Source organism: Urtica dioica, chromosome 11, assembly GCF_054948205.1.
Source record: "Urtica dioica subsp. dioica isolate 48M chromosome 11, U.dioica_male_clone48M_v1_H2, whole genome shotgun sequence".
In the NCBI taxonomy this organism is placed as follows: Eukaryota; Viridiplantae; Streptophyta; class Magnoliopsida; order Rosales; family Urticaceae; genus Urtica; species Urtica dioica.
Window position 1 is genome coordinate 14,425,035 of NC_142766.1, and position 15,971 is coordinate 14,441,005.

Here is a 15,971-nt window from a genome sequence, read left to right on the forward strand (position 1 = left end):
CAACACATGGCTAGCCTCATTATTTTTTGGAGTAGTAGATCTTGATTAGTAAAATGATCAAAGGGAATAATAATGGTGACATGTGCAATGATTGAGGACCACGTTATGAGCTGCAAATCAAGGCCAATCATTTGGTTAAGAGAGAAAAGAATGTAGGTTTGGTTGGTTACGATCTTTGTTAATACAAAGAAAGAGAAAAAAAAAATCTACTTATTACTTAAAATCCATATATTTTGTGTGATCGAGCCTAATTAGTCCATGTCCAAGTCAAGGGTATTGAACAATTCGGTACTGAATTTGGATTTGTTTAGGTGTAAGACATTTGTCATGACTCATGGCTTTATTTAAAATTAATTATTAGTAGTCCAATTTCACCAAAACCAAATTAAAAATATACAAAGGCTCTACACTCGAATCAATCGGTCACATAAGACAAAAATGCTCCACCACAAATGCAAACCGATTTTCTAATCTACCATCGAGCAACTAATAATGGTTCTGAATGCTTCCACAATATTCGAGTAAAACGGTCAACAACGACCAATTTTGTACAAACAACAATGACACCAAAACAAATATAAAACCTTTATTAAGAAGAACCTAATGACGAAGCCTAACCACCTATAAATCATAATCAATTCATAGTTTCATAGAGAGATAAGAGACCTTTTTTTGTTGGTTTATGGCCTTATTTTATCTTGTTGATTACATGATTTTCATCATGTTTAACCGAACTTTTTATTTTTACGAAGAAGAATAAAAGCAGGAAAAAAAAAATACTATTTTAATTACAAATCACACTGTCATTTATTTGATGGGATTTGAATACAAATATTAGTTGTTTGGAGAACTTTTACCAAAATCAATCAAAATACAAGTACTAGTAAAATTTGGAGAGAAAATTTTTTGTGTACATTTCCACCCTCTTTTTTATTTTTATTTCTCCTCTCTTCTCTATCTATTCTCTTTATTCTCTTTCTCAGTTTTGTTTTACTTTTTTTTCCCTTAGATTCCTCAGATCTCCTTGACATTAAAAAATCGTAGAACTCTCCGACAGAGTTCTTCTTCTTCTTCTTAGGAAGAGGCCGTGAAACAGAGTGACGATTTCAATTTCTAAGCTCTGAGCTTTAAAATGTATAATCTATACCCTTCAACTTTAAAAATTGATAAAAGAGTCATAATAAGCTATTATAATAAGATCGCATAAATTATCAATAGCTTGGATTGATTTTTTGTAGAAATTGAAGTTGTGAAATAATTTGTGATTATAATCTATGCCGTAATTTATATGAATGCTTGGCAATGGAAAATGACATTTTTTTTTATCGTAATCTCCCATCTAATTGTTTTTTGTTCCGTAGTTATTGTTAGTTTAACTTCTTCAGAAGCAAAAACTCTCATTTTATTTATTTTCAGTCAAAGTAATTAACCATGATCATTGTTGGTTCGGCTCTTTCTTAACACTATATAGCAAACGACACGCATCATTTACACAAATGTTGATTGGATTGAGTTCAAATAAATATTTAATACTTCAAACAAAATTACAAGTTTATAAGTTGAAAACTAATTTTATTTATAGTAATTTGTATTAAAAAAAAGTAATTTGTAAGTAATTAGCCTTTTTTATGGGGATAATTAAAATTATAGCAAAACTATCATGTAATTACAAAAAATAGCTTGTTTTATATTCTTTTCCAAATGGGAAAATAACACATATATAACTTGTGTTTTAGTGAAATGTCAAGTTTAACCTTTGGTTTTCAAAAATATCGAGTTCATACCCTCTGTTTAACTCAAATGACGAAATTATACCCTGAAAATGGATAACAGTGTCACAAATCTCAATTTCATTGATATTAATTTTTATATAAGAAAAATATAATCAAATCCAAACCAGCACATAACTTCAAAATTCTCAATTTTGAAATAAAAGTAGCCTTAATTGAAATTAAATAATAAAATTCATATCTCCTAAGAGATGACTTCATTCCGTGTTCGAATTGCAACTCTAAATCTTGGATTCTCTGTTCTTCGAATATGTGATTTTGATGACTATCAACTGTCGATTTTTACCCGTTTGTCTCTTTATGTGTTCTTCACGATTAAAAGACTGTTGTTTATTTTTTGTTTTTAAATAAATTGCATATACGGTGCGAATGAATAAAGATAATTGGTGTTTATATATGATATTATAATCAACGCTAATGAAGAGTCAATATAAATTCAATAAAATGAAAATTCGTGGCACTGTTGTCTATTTCATGATGTAATTTTGTCATTTTAGTTAAATAAAGAGTATGAACTCGAGATTTTTAAAAACCAAAAGTTAAATTCGACATTTCACTAAAACAAAAGGTATATATGAGTCATTTTCCCATTCCAAATTACCGTTTTATCACTGGAGTTTTGGGGTCATAGAAATTCATATTCCGATACAGAATCATCGCTTTTATCGAGAAATTTGAAAATAGCTTGTCTAATAATTTTTGCAACAATTTTTGTTACTAAGATCTTTTATGTGGTGTTTTGATAAATTTGTATAGGTTTGTGACTTAATGTTCTCAATTTCTACGCACTTTTTTTTTGTTCCATTGTTAATTTCTATTTTGTTTTCTTGATTCATAAATCACCTCGAAGGATTATGGATGAGTTCATATAAACAAAGTTAGAATCGGTTTAATGTACTTTTGAATTTCGTCAATGGGTAAATATTATTAAATATCATATATACTGTAAATATTATCAACCGTCAGTTTCAAGTTTATTTAAAATTTTGTGAGATAAATCTTATTAACCATCTTGTGTTTAAACTTTAAACACAGTAAATATTATGCACAAAACTATGTTTAGGGATAATTATGGCTATTAATCTTCATAGTTAATTTTATCAATCACTAATTTCAGTTTTTATAATTTTATGAATTGTAAATATTATTAGTCACATATGCATATACAATAAGTATTATTAACCGTTGAATTTAATTTTGTGAATGGTAGATATTATTGATCATCTTATGCATATACAATAAATATTATCAACCAGACTATGTTCAATGATGATTTATTATTAACGTCAGATGTCGGAGGTAAGAACGTCGTTCATCAGCAAGATTCGCGCGACTATGGGAATATCTAGCGTAGAGGTTTTTAGGGATTTATATGGTTGTATTTTTTTAAGGTATTTATTGTTTGAGTAAGTGGTGGGTATTATGAAAATATTAAAATGTTGTTATAATGTTGGCTATTTTTATTAAATAGATATTTCGATCAAAATTTTAAAAGAAGGTGAATTATTTGTGCTATATGCTTAATGCGCCTATCTATATTATATATTTCCACTAAGAGTTATTTACGAATTCCATATTAATTAAATCTGAACCACTGATTCAAAATTATTTTATCAGATAGTGTCGCATAACTGATAAATTATTTTATCTTACTGGGCTGGGCTAGTTTTGGGTGGGCCAGACGGCCCAAATTTACAGAAAACAATGTGACCCAGTTAGTTTTGGAACGCCAGCTCAACTCTACATACTCTGCTTGGTATGCTTTACATCACTACTCACTACTTTGAACTACCCACTCAAGTGTTGACACGTGGACAGATTTGTCCACGTGTCAACAGTTGAGTGGTTAGTTCAAAGTAGTGAGTAGTGCCAAATAGCATTGCTCTTTTATAAAATTCGAAGTACTAAATAGTTTATAAAGGACCATCGATTTCCATGCCTACAGCAAAATTCTCAATCGAGTTTCTATTTATATATACAGAAACTTTCTATATATATTTTTGTCAACACGCCAAGTATTTAAGAGTTCGTGTAAGGTGATTTTTAGCACTTGAATCGATATCTAACTCATACTTGGTCTTCAAAAGGACTCTTTAATTTATAAAAATAAAATTCTTTGAAGTGTGGAGATATATTTTTTAAGGGTTCAAGGTTTGGAAACCAACCTTGTGAACTGGGTTGGTGTCGAGGAAAATTTTGGACATCAATTCAATATCAACACCAAACGGAAAGCTGAGAAAATTGTAGGGGCATGTAACAGTATTTAAAATCGATCTCTAAATTGAACTAGATCGTTTTAAACGGTTAGGAATTTTTTAGACCAAAATCTGTCACGACCCGCAAGCGATAGCTCGCCCACGAACCGCGACTGATCAACTCAAATCTGTACATAACTCATAATATAAACACATAAATTAAACATAATAAAATAGTTTGCGAAAATTCGGGGAAATTTTTCGCTTTTATAACTTAGAGTCTTATAGCGACTCCTATACAAACTCAAATCAATCGATTCCAATTCCATGAGAAAGACAACTTCCGTAGCTTTCTGAAAACATATTATAAGACCAATTTCAAGAATCATAGCTATCTGAAAAACTATCCGAAATTTCCGGTCGCTGTTCTGGAAATTCACATTTCACAGCTTTGAATACCAGATTTCAAAAATTCATAACTCTTTCAATACTCCACGGATTATTACGTTCTTGGTCATTTTAGAAAGCCCATAACGTCTACTTTCAAGGAAAAATACTAACAAAAATAATATCAGAGTATATCGGACTGTCCACGTCCGTTTACTCTCATATTTCGTCCAAAATCAAACCACACAAGAAAACGAGTTTAAACTTTCAATTCAAATCATCAACGTCACAAATCAAACCCCAACATCATCTAACCACAGCCAAAACCACAAATTCCAACCCGAAATCAAAAACCCCAAATTCTCCAAGAACCCTAGATTTCAATCCAACCAAGGAGAAGAAATTACCACTTCCAAACGCGAGATTAAGCTTCCTTGGCGAGTCACCACGCCTTCCCCGGCGTTTTCTTTTCTCCGGCGTCCTTTCTCGGTCGGCGACCACGGCGGCTCAACGGCGGCGGCTCTTCTTGGCTAGTGGCGCGCGCGCGCGGAGCTCGGACTCCATCTCCGTCGCTCACTCGCTCTCTCTCTCGGCTTCTCTCTCTCCCCCGATATCTCTCTCTCTCCCTCTCGGTCATCTTCTTCTTCTTTCTCTTTTCCTTTCTTTCTTCTCTTTTCTTTTTTTTTTCTTTCCTGCGTGTGGTCTTCTCTTTTTGGGCTGGTGGGTTTTGTCTTGCTCGGCTGGAGAGACTTAATGAGGAAGGCAATAGATGAGGATAAGTGATGAGTTGGCAATGCTAAACTTATCCTTCTATTTACAATCCAACCCTTTTTTTCTCCTTTTTGTTTCAAATGGGTCCAGAAAAATTGTTACAACTAAGTCCTTATCATATAATTATTTAATTAAATCCATCGTTCACTCATTAATTTAAATTATTTTAAGGTAATGGAAAATCGAGTCTCGACTCGTGCTAGTGCGAACCTATAATTATTTTTGTTGGGTCGTTCTAGATTGTGAGAGTTGCGATATAATATCAATATGTATGTTTTATAATCGAGCTCGTTTTATGTAAGTCGTTAAGAAAAAATAATTAATATGTATCATTATTAAACTCGTTGATTATTCACGTAATTATTTAGTATATTTATCTTAATTATGTATTAAAAATCGAGTTCGACTATAAGCTCGACTCTTTTAATTTGGAAAAAGAATATCAACGAGAAATGTTTTATTTACGTTCTCAAACATTATAACTTGTCAATAAAAAGAGACAAGTCATAAAATATTTTCTAAACCACATTTGAGAAGTGTCGGTTTGAGTTATTTTCATATAACTTACGTATTCTATAGATTGTTAGTAAGAGTTTCTTTATACGTTCTTTTCTTTTAGTTTCGACCTTCGGGACCTATCCTAAGCAATGGGCTTTGTCCCGTCAAAAGAATAGGTGGTCGAATAGCGGGGCGTTTCTTAGCCTAGATCACGGAAGTTGTTAAGGCCTTGTTCTTAGGCGTCGATTCTTTCCCGTCTCTGTTCTGTCATGTTTTCCCTGATGTTTGTTCTGTCATGTATTCTCTGTTCTGTCACTAGGAGGACGTTTTGAATGCATTCCTTATGAGCTTTCTTTTAGTAGAAGTGTGTACGTTAGTAGATCAATGGACGAGATACTGAGTATGCTCGATGTTCGATCTTTCTCTTCCATAGATACGTCCAGATTGCTATAAGGATTAGCAGGAGAAGCTTACGAGGACTGGGTTATACGTGAAGTTAAGAAGAACCCTTTTATTTGGAAGAGAAGATCTCAGGATTCGAAAGAATCGTTATCCGGGTAAGTGGATTTTAGGCACCTACAATATCAAGAAATATTATATATATCTTTATATATATACATATATTGTACGTGCATTTTCTATATGCTTTCTAGTAAGCAAGAGTAAGATAAGCCAAAAGATAAGTCACTATCAAGATTAAGGGCTTTAAGCCGCTAACGAATTGGGAAACGGAATTAGTCCGGCTAACAAAAATGGCTAGAGGTAACTAGGAACCCGAGCCTTTGCTATGTGTTTAGTTAGCCACCTTCCAGAGATCCAGTCCTAGTGAACTGGATTATGAGAGACTGAAGTTAAGACTCGTATTCAAAAGCGAGAATATTATGATAGGATCTTTGGGAGTCGCATCTCAAGATCTTATAAGTCACGAGTTAATAAGCGAAAAGAATATATGTTAAGATCGGGATTAAACCCGAATTAAGCAGTCTCTCATGTTAAGTTAATTAAAGAGAAAACACAGAATGATACCGCCTCCGACATATACCCCTTGTTAGCAGGTACCTATTATGCTTCGTGCTGGTACCACATGGGGATTAGGCAGGAGACTGTGCACCCTCCTGTCTGGCGCCAATAAGACATGTGTCGTGCGGATATCATTAAGGGATCCCGAGCAGGAAATGTATTGTATGATGGGAATTGCCGGGACCTAAGCTGGAATATTCTCAAGTAAGAGGAGTTACCGGGACCTAAGCTGGTAATTCCATAGTTATGATTAAAGCAAGTATGTTATGATGTGAATCACCGGGACCTAAGCTGGTGAATTCTTAAGTAAGGGGGATCTCTCGGGACCTAAGCTGAGTGATTCCTAAGCAGATGAATCTATCGGGACCTAAGCCGATTGGTTCTTAAGTAAGATGAATCTGTCGGGACCTAAGCCGATTGATTCTCAAGTAAGGTGGATTTATCGGGACCTAAGCCGATTGATTCTCAAGTAAGGTGGATTTATCGGGACCTAAGCCGATACTTCCGCAAGTTATGAAAAGATATGATCTCATGTTATGTATTGTTTATGTGTTATGTGCATTGTGCATTAAATATGTAGATATCCGCTTACTGAGTCTTTCGACTCACAGTTATTATCTTGATATTGTAGATAAAGGAAAGGCCAAAGAAGACTAAGCAGAGCATCAGCGAAACCGGTAAGTAAGTATGCGTGTGTATGTACGGCTGCCGACCTGTGGCTAAGTCAAGGGCGAATGAGTCTGTTTTGTTTTTAAAAAGAGACGAGTCTTTTTGTTTGTAAAGTTTTAAATAGTATGTTGTAGGAAAAACGAAAAATTCGCCCATAGTTTTGAGACGTTTATGTAAATATTTTTAAAGTTTTTCTAGAAAATGTTTTCAGGAAGCGCTTCCACCAAAGTTTTTATGAATTTTATTTATGTTAAGTAAGATACGAAGATCTCTGCCGCGGCTCGTGGGCGAGCTAAGGCTCGCGGGTCGTGACAGAATTTTTGGTAGATTTTGTGGTATCAGAGCCCCAGGTTTAGCCGTTTCTGTAGACTTGGGATACGTGTTCTCGGTATAGGTCGCGAGTATGCCATGTGATAGTGTTGTGCTTAGATTCGACCTGTCTAGAGATAGGTTCGACATGATGCAGGATGAGTTGCTAGGAGTTAGATCTCTCTTCCCCGATGAGATTCGTCTGTACCGCGATGCGATCACGTGAATTCCTTCGACCGCAAGTACGTTCAGTGTCGTGGGAGGCACCATCACTTAGGGGCCGGTGGATCGGTCTGACTTGTGAGTGGATGAGTGTCATCTCGACGTTTCACTGCTCCAGTACGAATATCGCGATGACCCCACCTTATTGGCCAACGTTGAGTCGATGGACTCGTTTCACCGCTGACGGTATTATCAGCCGAGATTGTGAGATGTTCCAGAAGGTGATATGTAAAGGATAACTTTTGAATCTCGCCGTTTGTAAAATTTACGAGCTTCCGTTTGTTACAATTAAATTAATGAGTGAATTATGGACGTATGAATTTATTGAGTTAATTTAAGTTCTTTTAAGGTAATGGAAAATCTCGGAATAAATAAAGGATTTATCGAGTTCGTCTCGAGTAATAAATTATTTTCCGATGAAATATTCCGGAATTTAATTTAAGAAATAAATTCTCAAGGATGAGAATTATTTCCGAGAAACCTTAAATATATTTAAATTAATCGAGAACGAACAGGAAATTCTCGGTTTAGTTATTTAATTAAAATTTGATCAGTCACGGATTTAATTAAATAATTACATTACAACGGACGTGATTGTAATGAAAGTTCGGGACCCATTTATAAGAATTTTTGAGTTTGGGGTCGGTTTGGAGAGGAGGATATGGGAGGGATCTATGAGCAAATAAGGGATTCTTTTTTCTTCTCTTATCCTCTTCTATCTTCTACTCTCTTCTTTTCTCTTCTTCACGTCATTCTTCTTCTTCTCTTCCTCACCCGCGCGAGCTCCAACACAACCAGAACAAAGAAAAAAAAATTCAATCGGCAACGACCACCCAAGCCTTTTCTCTCCGGCTGCTCAACCCCCCAGCACCACTCCTTCTCTCTCTTCTTCTTCCTTGCTCGCGCTCGCCCAGCGCTCCGTCACCGAGCCGCGCGCGCGCCGTCCAGCTGAGACCGAGCGACGGCCGTGAAGCTTGAGCCGCCGCGAGCTAGAGCGGACGCCGGTGAAGAGAAGAGTGAGCACCAAAGAGTTTGATTTCTCCAAAAGCAAGGTGAAATCCCTTTTACCCAAATTGAATTTAAGAGTTGGGGTTTGGATAAATTAATTTGGGGGTTCCTATTTGTGAACGTGGGTGATGGTTTTGAATTGGTTTCTGGGGTGATTTACGCTGGGTTTTGATGTTGATGATTGGAATTGATGAGATTTGGTTTCGGTGTTGGGTTATGGTTGTTTGCTTGGCCGTGTCATTGTTGGCTGTGTGACTTGATTTTGGCCGTGGGCCTTATCTTTGGCTGAGTATTTTTGGCCGAGATTGTTTTGGTCTTGAAATTCTTATTTTAGCCGTGTGGTTCTTTGTTGTGGCCGTGAGTTTTCTTGGCCGAGGGACTTGTTTCAGTTGTGAGTCCTTTTGATTGTTTGTGAAGATAAAATCTGAGTCTCGGGGATTTATTTTGTGGTTAATGCTCGGTTTGATTGTTGGTTGAGTTAGTTCTCGGGTTGTGAAGTCATGTGAATTTGAAATCGTCGTTTGTGTTTTGAGATGAGTTGGTTCGTTTCGAGTTTGGTTAGCTCGTTGTGAGATTGAAATGTGAATTTATTGACAAGTTTGGGTTTTGTGACAAGTGATGTTATTAGTGGTTTGATTTCGGATTCTAAGTCGAGTCGGGAGTTTGGATTTGTAAATTGACTCGATATTCGTTTTTATTTCACAGCTCAGTTACAGATCAGAGAGAATCGAGCGAGAGCCGGCGGAATTGAACACGTTGAAGCTGGAAAAGTAGTGAATTCAGAACAGATTTTTAAAGCTCGATCTCACTCGTGAGTCGTTTATCGCTTTATAGCGTTAGACTCGAGTCTTAATTTTGGATTTGAGATTTGTATTCAGGGATTATTAATTATTTATTAAGAGATGTTCGAGAATTTAATTTTTGGTTAATTCATTTAGAATTCTCGGTTTGTACTATTTTCGGATTATTCATTTAATTTATTTAAGACTCGTTAAATAATGATTTGGATTTTATTTCGTACTCATTCTCTGGTACGAATTCGTACGAGTCTTGAATAAGTTTAAATTCCGAACAGCCGGGAAATAAGTGAATTAAATTCTCGAACCCCTGAACCGACTCGCAGTGAATCCCGATAACGAACCTTAAGCTTGTCATCACCTTTCGGATCATTGACTAATGAGTTTTCAACTTTGGGTTTTAGTTTCTCGACGCCTCAGAACGTGATAACGCTCCAGGATGTGTAGAGTCTCGGGAAGCGTGAAAAGCGAGGAAACTCCAGAAGTCAACCAATTTTCAGACGATCTTTTCCGGGTAAGTGAGGAGACATAAGTCAACTACTTACCAAGGGAATAACCCTGTTTGTTTGTGCATTTATTTGCTAGTAAACGAGAGTAGGTGAAAGCCCTAAAATGAATAAACTTGAAAGTTAAGGCTTCGGCCACTCTTGCTTGAAAACTTAGTTCGGGTACGCCCGTTAGGTTCAAACGCTAACTTGAACCAGCCACGTTGTTGCTTTGTTGTTGTTAGATCCCTCTGCTAACCATAGAGTTTGGCTAGATCGGAGGTGACAGGAGAGCATGTTAGACTCTCGGATTCGAGCCGAGGGTAGAAGTACCGGGAGTCACATCCTGAGTCTTCAATCTAAAACACTTAACGAGCATGAAAGGGAAACCATAATTCTTTCGGGATTTATCCCGAGACGCTCTCCTGTTTGTAATTAGTTGTATACTCTATAAGCTAGAGTATCCAAACAATAAATAATGTTGTCGGTGGTACCCACGAGTTCCGACTCGTGTTGAGGACTAAGACGGTCCTGATGGCGCTGAGTACTCCACGGGAGCTGCTGAGAGCACCCCGTTCTAGCAATGGGAAAGGTCGCCCCGGCGAGCCCATTTGCTGTGTCATGACGACACGTAGCGCCGGCGCCCAAATGAAGATGGTACCACTAGTGGATCCCAGACAGTCTTAAAACACTTAAGCTACTGATGACTACTGCTCGAAGTCTGAGGTTGGCTTCTTGTCATTCCAAGGGTTGTAGCAGGGGATGTTGTATAACCTTGTGGAATGGCAAGTGATAGCGTAGAGCGAGGCCCCGCGTTAGGCATGCTCTTGAATCATATGTATCTGCATTCTGCATTCTTGTATATTTGTTTGCACGTCACATGGCATTAGTCGTTTTACTTTATAGATAGACTCCCACTTACTGAGTCAATCGACTCATAGTTTTATGACCCTTGGTAATGTAGATAAGGGAAAAGCTTGTAAGCGGGAAACGAGATTGAAGACCGAGACCGAGCGCGTATTGCCTTGACCTATGGGCTATGGGGTTTCTTAATCGGGGTTAGTATCTTTTGATAAAACGTTCCGGAACATATTTGTATAGGAGTCGCTATAAGACTCTAAGTTATAAAGGCGAAAAATTTCCCCGAATTTTCGCAAACTATTTTATTATATAATCTTATGAGATATTATGCTTAATTAATGTGTTTATATTATGAGTTATGTATAGATTTGAGTTGATCGGTCGCGGTTCGTGGGCGAGCTGTCGCTCGCGGGTCGTGACATGATACAATACACGTTGGGGCCAGGAGAGGGGGACGAGTGGGAGGAGCAACTTACGAATTCTACCGGCTCGGGATTGAATCGGTTGTCCGATATGGAGACCGACTTGTCCAAGAAATTGTGGATCGGTGTCCGATGTGCTCGGGGATAGACTCCAGCGAGGTATCGAGTATTGGGAGCTATGTGTAGAGCTCCAATATCTGACGCTGGAATCTGATTGTCCCTTGTTCGCTGTCTTGCGAATGCAGACCGAATTCCTCGTCGTGACGCGATGTGGTATATGAGTACCTTACCCCCGATGATTGTTTTTCCGGTGGTTGTTCCGCATGATGACGATAAGGTTGACTGTGACGAGGGAGATTCCGAGGAGGATCCCGCTGAGCCTTCAGACGACCCAGCTGCGTAGACGTTTGCTTGTCAACCACGAGAGTGGTTGCTTTGTGTGTGTAACGAGAGAACTAGCATTTTGTGCTTAAGTCTCGTTTGACTAGGCCTTGAGAGGCTAGTCCAGGTTGGTTATGCAGTCTCGATGATGTGACTTGGGTTTTAACCATTCCCTCTTCCATGTGTATAATTGAGTAGGCATGGGGCCTAGACAAGACCCGTCTAATGCCGAGAATGTTACAGCGGCGGATCTCACGGAGATCAGACGCATGCTGGAGAGACAAGGTGCCGACGCAACCCAGAGAGATGAGATGAATCGGAGGTTCGCGCAGCAGCTAGAAGAGCATAACCACACGATCGCGGAACTCAACAAGGTTGAACGCGCCGTCTCAACAGCACCCAACGCCTCCAATTCCCGGAAAACGACGTGAGAATCCACAGCCAGTGCATGTGGATCCTCTTGAAGAGCTTAACCTCCTGATTCCTGACGTCGACCCTTCAGTGGGCAAGCCTGTGTACGAGAGATTTTGTAAGCAAAAAAAAAAAAAAAACCTCCGACGTTTGGAGGCAATGTTGATCCAGCTGCATTTGGGAATTGGATCAAGAAGATGCAGCAGATCCTCAACTTTATACAGCTATCTAATACAGAGTGAGTGGCTTGCGTCACAATCAGCTGGAAGATGAGGCTAGGGGCTGATGGGAGGTGATGGCGTCATCTGAGGATGTCCACTCCATGACGTGGGTCCATTTCCTCAATCTGTTCCATGGGAAGTACCTGAGTGAAGCTAACCTATCGAACAAGGTACGCGAGTTTATGAGACTACGACAAGGTTCAATGTCAGTATCAGAGTATACGACAGAGTTCGACATGTTAACAAGGTTCGCTTCTTCCCTAGTCCCTACTGATCAGGCTAGAAAGATGAAATACATGCATGGGCTCAACGTGGATATCGTGAGCCAAGTGGATAGCGGCGATGATGGACCTCGCTCATACGCCAACGCCGTGCAAAGGGCTTTGCGGATTGCTTGTTGGCGCGAGGGTGATCGGAATCCTGCACCGAAACAAACTGCTGCAACACCTTTTAAAGCTGCTGGCCTAAGCATAGTGAATCAAGGAAAAGATTCATAACCCAATCGAGATGGGAGAGTCGGCCGCAGCAAAGAGATGGTATGAGGTCCCAGCAAGGCTCGAGTTATTGACCTCATGTAAGTTCTGGAAACTGATCACTGTCGGTGAACCATACCAAAAGCCGAAAAGATAGCGGACGGTCAGGGCCGCCTAGTAAGAAGTCTATGACCTCTGGAAGCAATCAGTCGCCCATGTGCCGAAGGTGTGGTAGATCGCACGAGGGAGAGTGTTATGCTCGTGCGCTGGTGTGTTTCAGATGCGGGAAATAGGGTCATCTGTCTCGGGTATGTGAGAATCCAGAAGTAAAGACCCCTGCATCCAAAGAGCGCCGAAAGCTAATGCCAGAGTCTTTTCCATCCGTGAAGATGAAGTATGAGCAGCGTCGTCCACCGCTGTCACAAGTCAGATTTTCGTGGATTCCTTCTCTGCATAGGCATTGATAGGTGCAGGAGCCACGCATTCATTCATCACATCCAAAAAGTCTGACCAGTTGGGTGAGCATCAGAAGGAAGTCTCGTACCCGTTTGTTACGGCTACGCCTTCTGGAGAAAAGTACCGGTCGTTATGCTGGTATAGAGATGTGCCCATCCGAGTTCATGATTGGATAATGGAAGCACACTTGATAGAATTGGAAATGGTGGACTATGACGTAATCCTTGGAATGGATTGGTTGAGTATGCACCGTGCAATCATAGATTGCCGAGGGAAATCAGTTCTGTTCCAGAGCCCAGGACTTGGACCGCTGCAGTTCCAAGGTTCCTCTTAGAAATCGAGTTTTCCGATCGTATCGGCGCTGAAGGCCGTGAAGATGATGCTTTAGGGATGTGCTGGTTACCTTGCAAGTGTGGCAGATGTCACGAAGACAGTCAAGCCACAGCCGTAGGGGATTCCAGTTGCTAGAGATTTCCTTGATATTTTCCCTGAAGATCTTCCAAGTCTACCTCCTAATTGAGAAGTTGAATTCAACATAGAGCTCATTCCAGGTACAGCTCTGATATCGAAAGCTCCATATCGTATGGCTTTGGCAGAATTGAAGGAACTCAAGAGGCAGCTACAAGAGTTGCTTGACAAAGGGTTCATACGACCGAGCCATTCACCTTGGGGAGCGCATGTCTTGTTCGTGAAAAGGCTGATGGTTCATCACGGCTATGTATTAACTACCGTGGGTTGAACAAAGTAATGATCGAGAACAAGTATCCATTGCCATGGATCGCAGATCTTTTTGATCAACTGTTAGGAGCGACAGTGTTCTCGAAGATTGACTTGCGTTTGGGATACCATCAGCTGAAGGATTACGAAACCCGATATCCTACACATAATCTAGAACTTGCTGCAGTAGTGTTTGCAGTCAAGATATGACGACACTACCTGTACGGAGTCCATTGAGACATCTATACAGACCACAAAACGGTAAACATGGTGACTTCAAGTTGGATGAGAACGAGATTCTAAGGTGCAACGGAAGAGTTTGTGTGCCTTCCAACGAGGAAGTCAGGAAGCAGTTAATGGAAGAAGCTCACAGGACACCATATTCGGAACGTCCAGGCGTGACAAAGATGTATCAAGACTTGAGAAAGGTGTATTGGTGGCCAGGAATGAAGAAAGACATGGCCGAGTTTGTCCAAAAGTGCCTAACTTGTCAACAAGTTAAGGCATAACATAAGAAACCAGCTGTAATGCTGCAACCACTAGAGATTCCACAGTGGAAGTGGGAGCAGATAACGATGGATTTTGTGTCAGGATTGCCAAAAACCACAATTGGACACGACTCAGTATGGGTCATTGTTGACAGATTGACCAAATTAGCTCATTTCCTGCCCATCAAAACCACTCACACCGTGGATAAGCTCGCTGAACTCTAAATAAAGGATATTGTACGTCTTCATGGGGTTCCTAGCTCGATTGTTTCTGACCGTGATGCTCGCTTCACATCCAGGTTCCAGAAAAGATAACAAGAGAACCTGGGGACTCGCCTGAAGTTTAGTACTGTTTTCACCTGCAAACCGATGGTCAAAGCGAACGAACGATCCAAGTGTTGGAAGACATGCTCCGAGCTTGTGTTTTAGACTTCCAGGGCTCGTGAAGTCGTTATCTTCCGCTAGTTAAGCTCTCATACAACAACAGCTATCAGGGGTCAATTGACATGGCGACGTATGAAGCTCTATATGGGTGGAAGTGTCTCTCTTCAGTTCATTGGGATGAAACTGGTGAGAGCAAGTTTGTTGGACCTGAGATACTAGAGCAGACCACAGAAGCAGTTAATAAAATCCAAGCTCGGATGAAATCGTCCCAGAGTTATCGGGAAAAACTACGCTGACATAGGAGGCCTCTAGAGTTTAGAAGCAGGAGAGAATGTTTTTATGAAGATCTCACCCTTGCGAGGAGTTATGAGGTTTGGAAAGAAAGGAAAGCTCAGTCCAAGGTATGTTGGACTTGTTGAGATCCTTGAGCGTGTAGGCCAGACAGCTTATCGCTTGGCGTTACCGCCGTCTATGTCAAACCTGCACGATGTGTTCCACATGTTCATGTTACGGAAGTACGTGTCTGACCCTTCGCATGTTCTGCAAGAGCAAGAGGTTGAGATCTCTCCTGAAATCAGATATGAGGAGCCAACCGTTGCGGTTCTCGATCGCAAAGATAAAGTCTTGAGAAACAAGACCATTCCCTTGGTCAAGGTTTTGTGGAAGAGACATGCTGTAGAAGAAGTTACATCGGAGCTCGAAAGTGAGATGCAAAAGAAGTACCCTGCTCTGTTTTAAGTTTCGAGGACGAAACTCTTTTAAGGGGGTAGGGATTGTAAAGGATAACTTTTGAATCTCGCCGTTTGTAAAATTTACGAGCTTCCGTTTGTTACAATTAAATTAATGAGTGAATTATGGACGTATGAATTTATTGAGTTAATTTAAGTTCTTTTAAGGTAATGGAAAATCTCGGAATAAATAAAGGATTTATCGAGTTCGTCTCGAGTAATAAATTATTTTCCGATGAAATATTCCGGAATTTAATTTAAGAAATAAATTCTCAAGG

General features: G+C 39.4%; 2 protein-coding genes and 1 long non-coding RNA gene across 3 annotated transcripts; all 3 read left to right on the forward strand.

Annotated features, from left to right (window-relative positions):
• Positions 1-8,583: 8,583 nt before the first annotated feature.
• LOC149381486 (uncharacterized) lies at positions 8,584-11,433 on the forward strand. The gene is made up of 5 exons (XR_016293803.1): positions 8,584-8,913; positions 9,575-9,680; positions 10,071-10,180; positions 11,116-11,209; positions 11,379-11,433. It is a non-coding gene; the product is annotated as an uncharacterized LOC149381486 (long non-coding RNA).
• Positions 11,434-12,521: 1,088 nt separating this feature from the next.
• On the forward strand, positions 12,522-14,115 carry LOC149381487 (uncharacterized). The gene is made up of 3 exons (XM_089601367.1): positions 12,522-12,920; positions 13,378-13,699; positions 13,973-14,115. Exons 1-3 carry the CDS (start codon positions 12,522-12,524, stop codon positions 14,113-14,115), a joined length of 864 nt encoding a protein of 287 aa, XP_089457493.1.
• A 1,216-nt stretch (positions 14,116-15,331) lies between these two features.
• On the forward strand, positions 15,332-15,703 carry LOC149381488 (uncharacterized). The gene has a single exon (XM_089601368.1). It carries the CDS (start codon positions 15,332-15,334, stop codon positions 15,701-15,703), a length of 372 nt encoding a protein of 123 aa, XP_089457494.1.
• Positions 15,704-15,971: the final 268 nt, after the last annotated feature.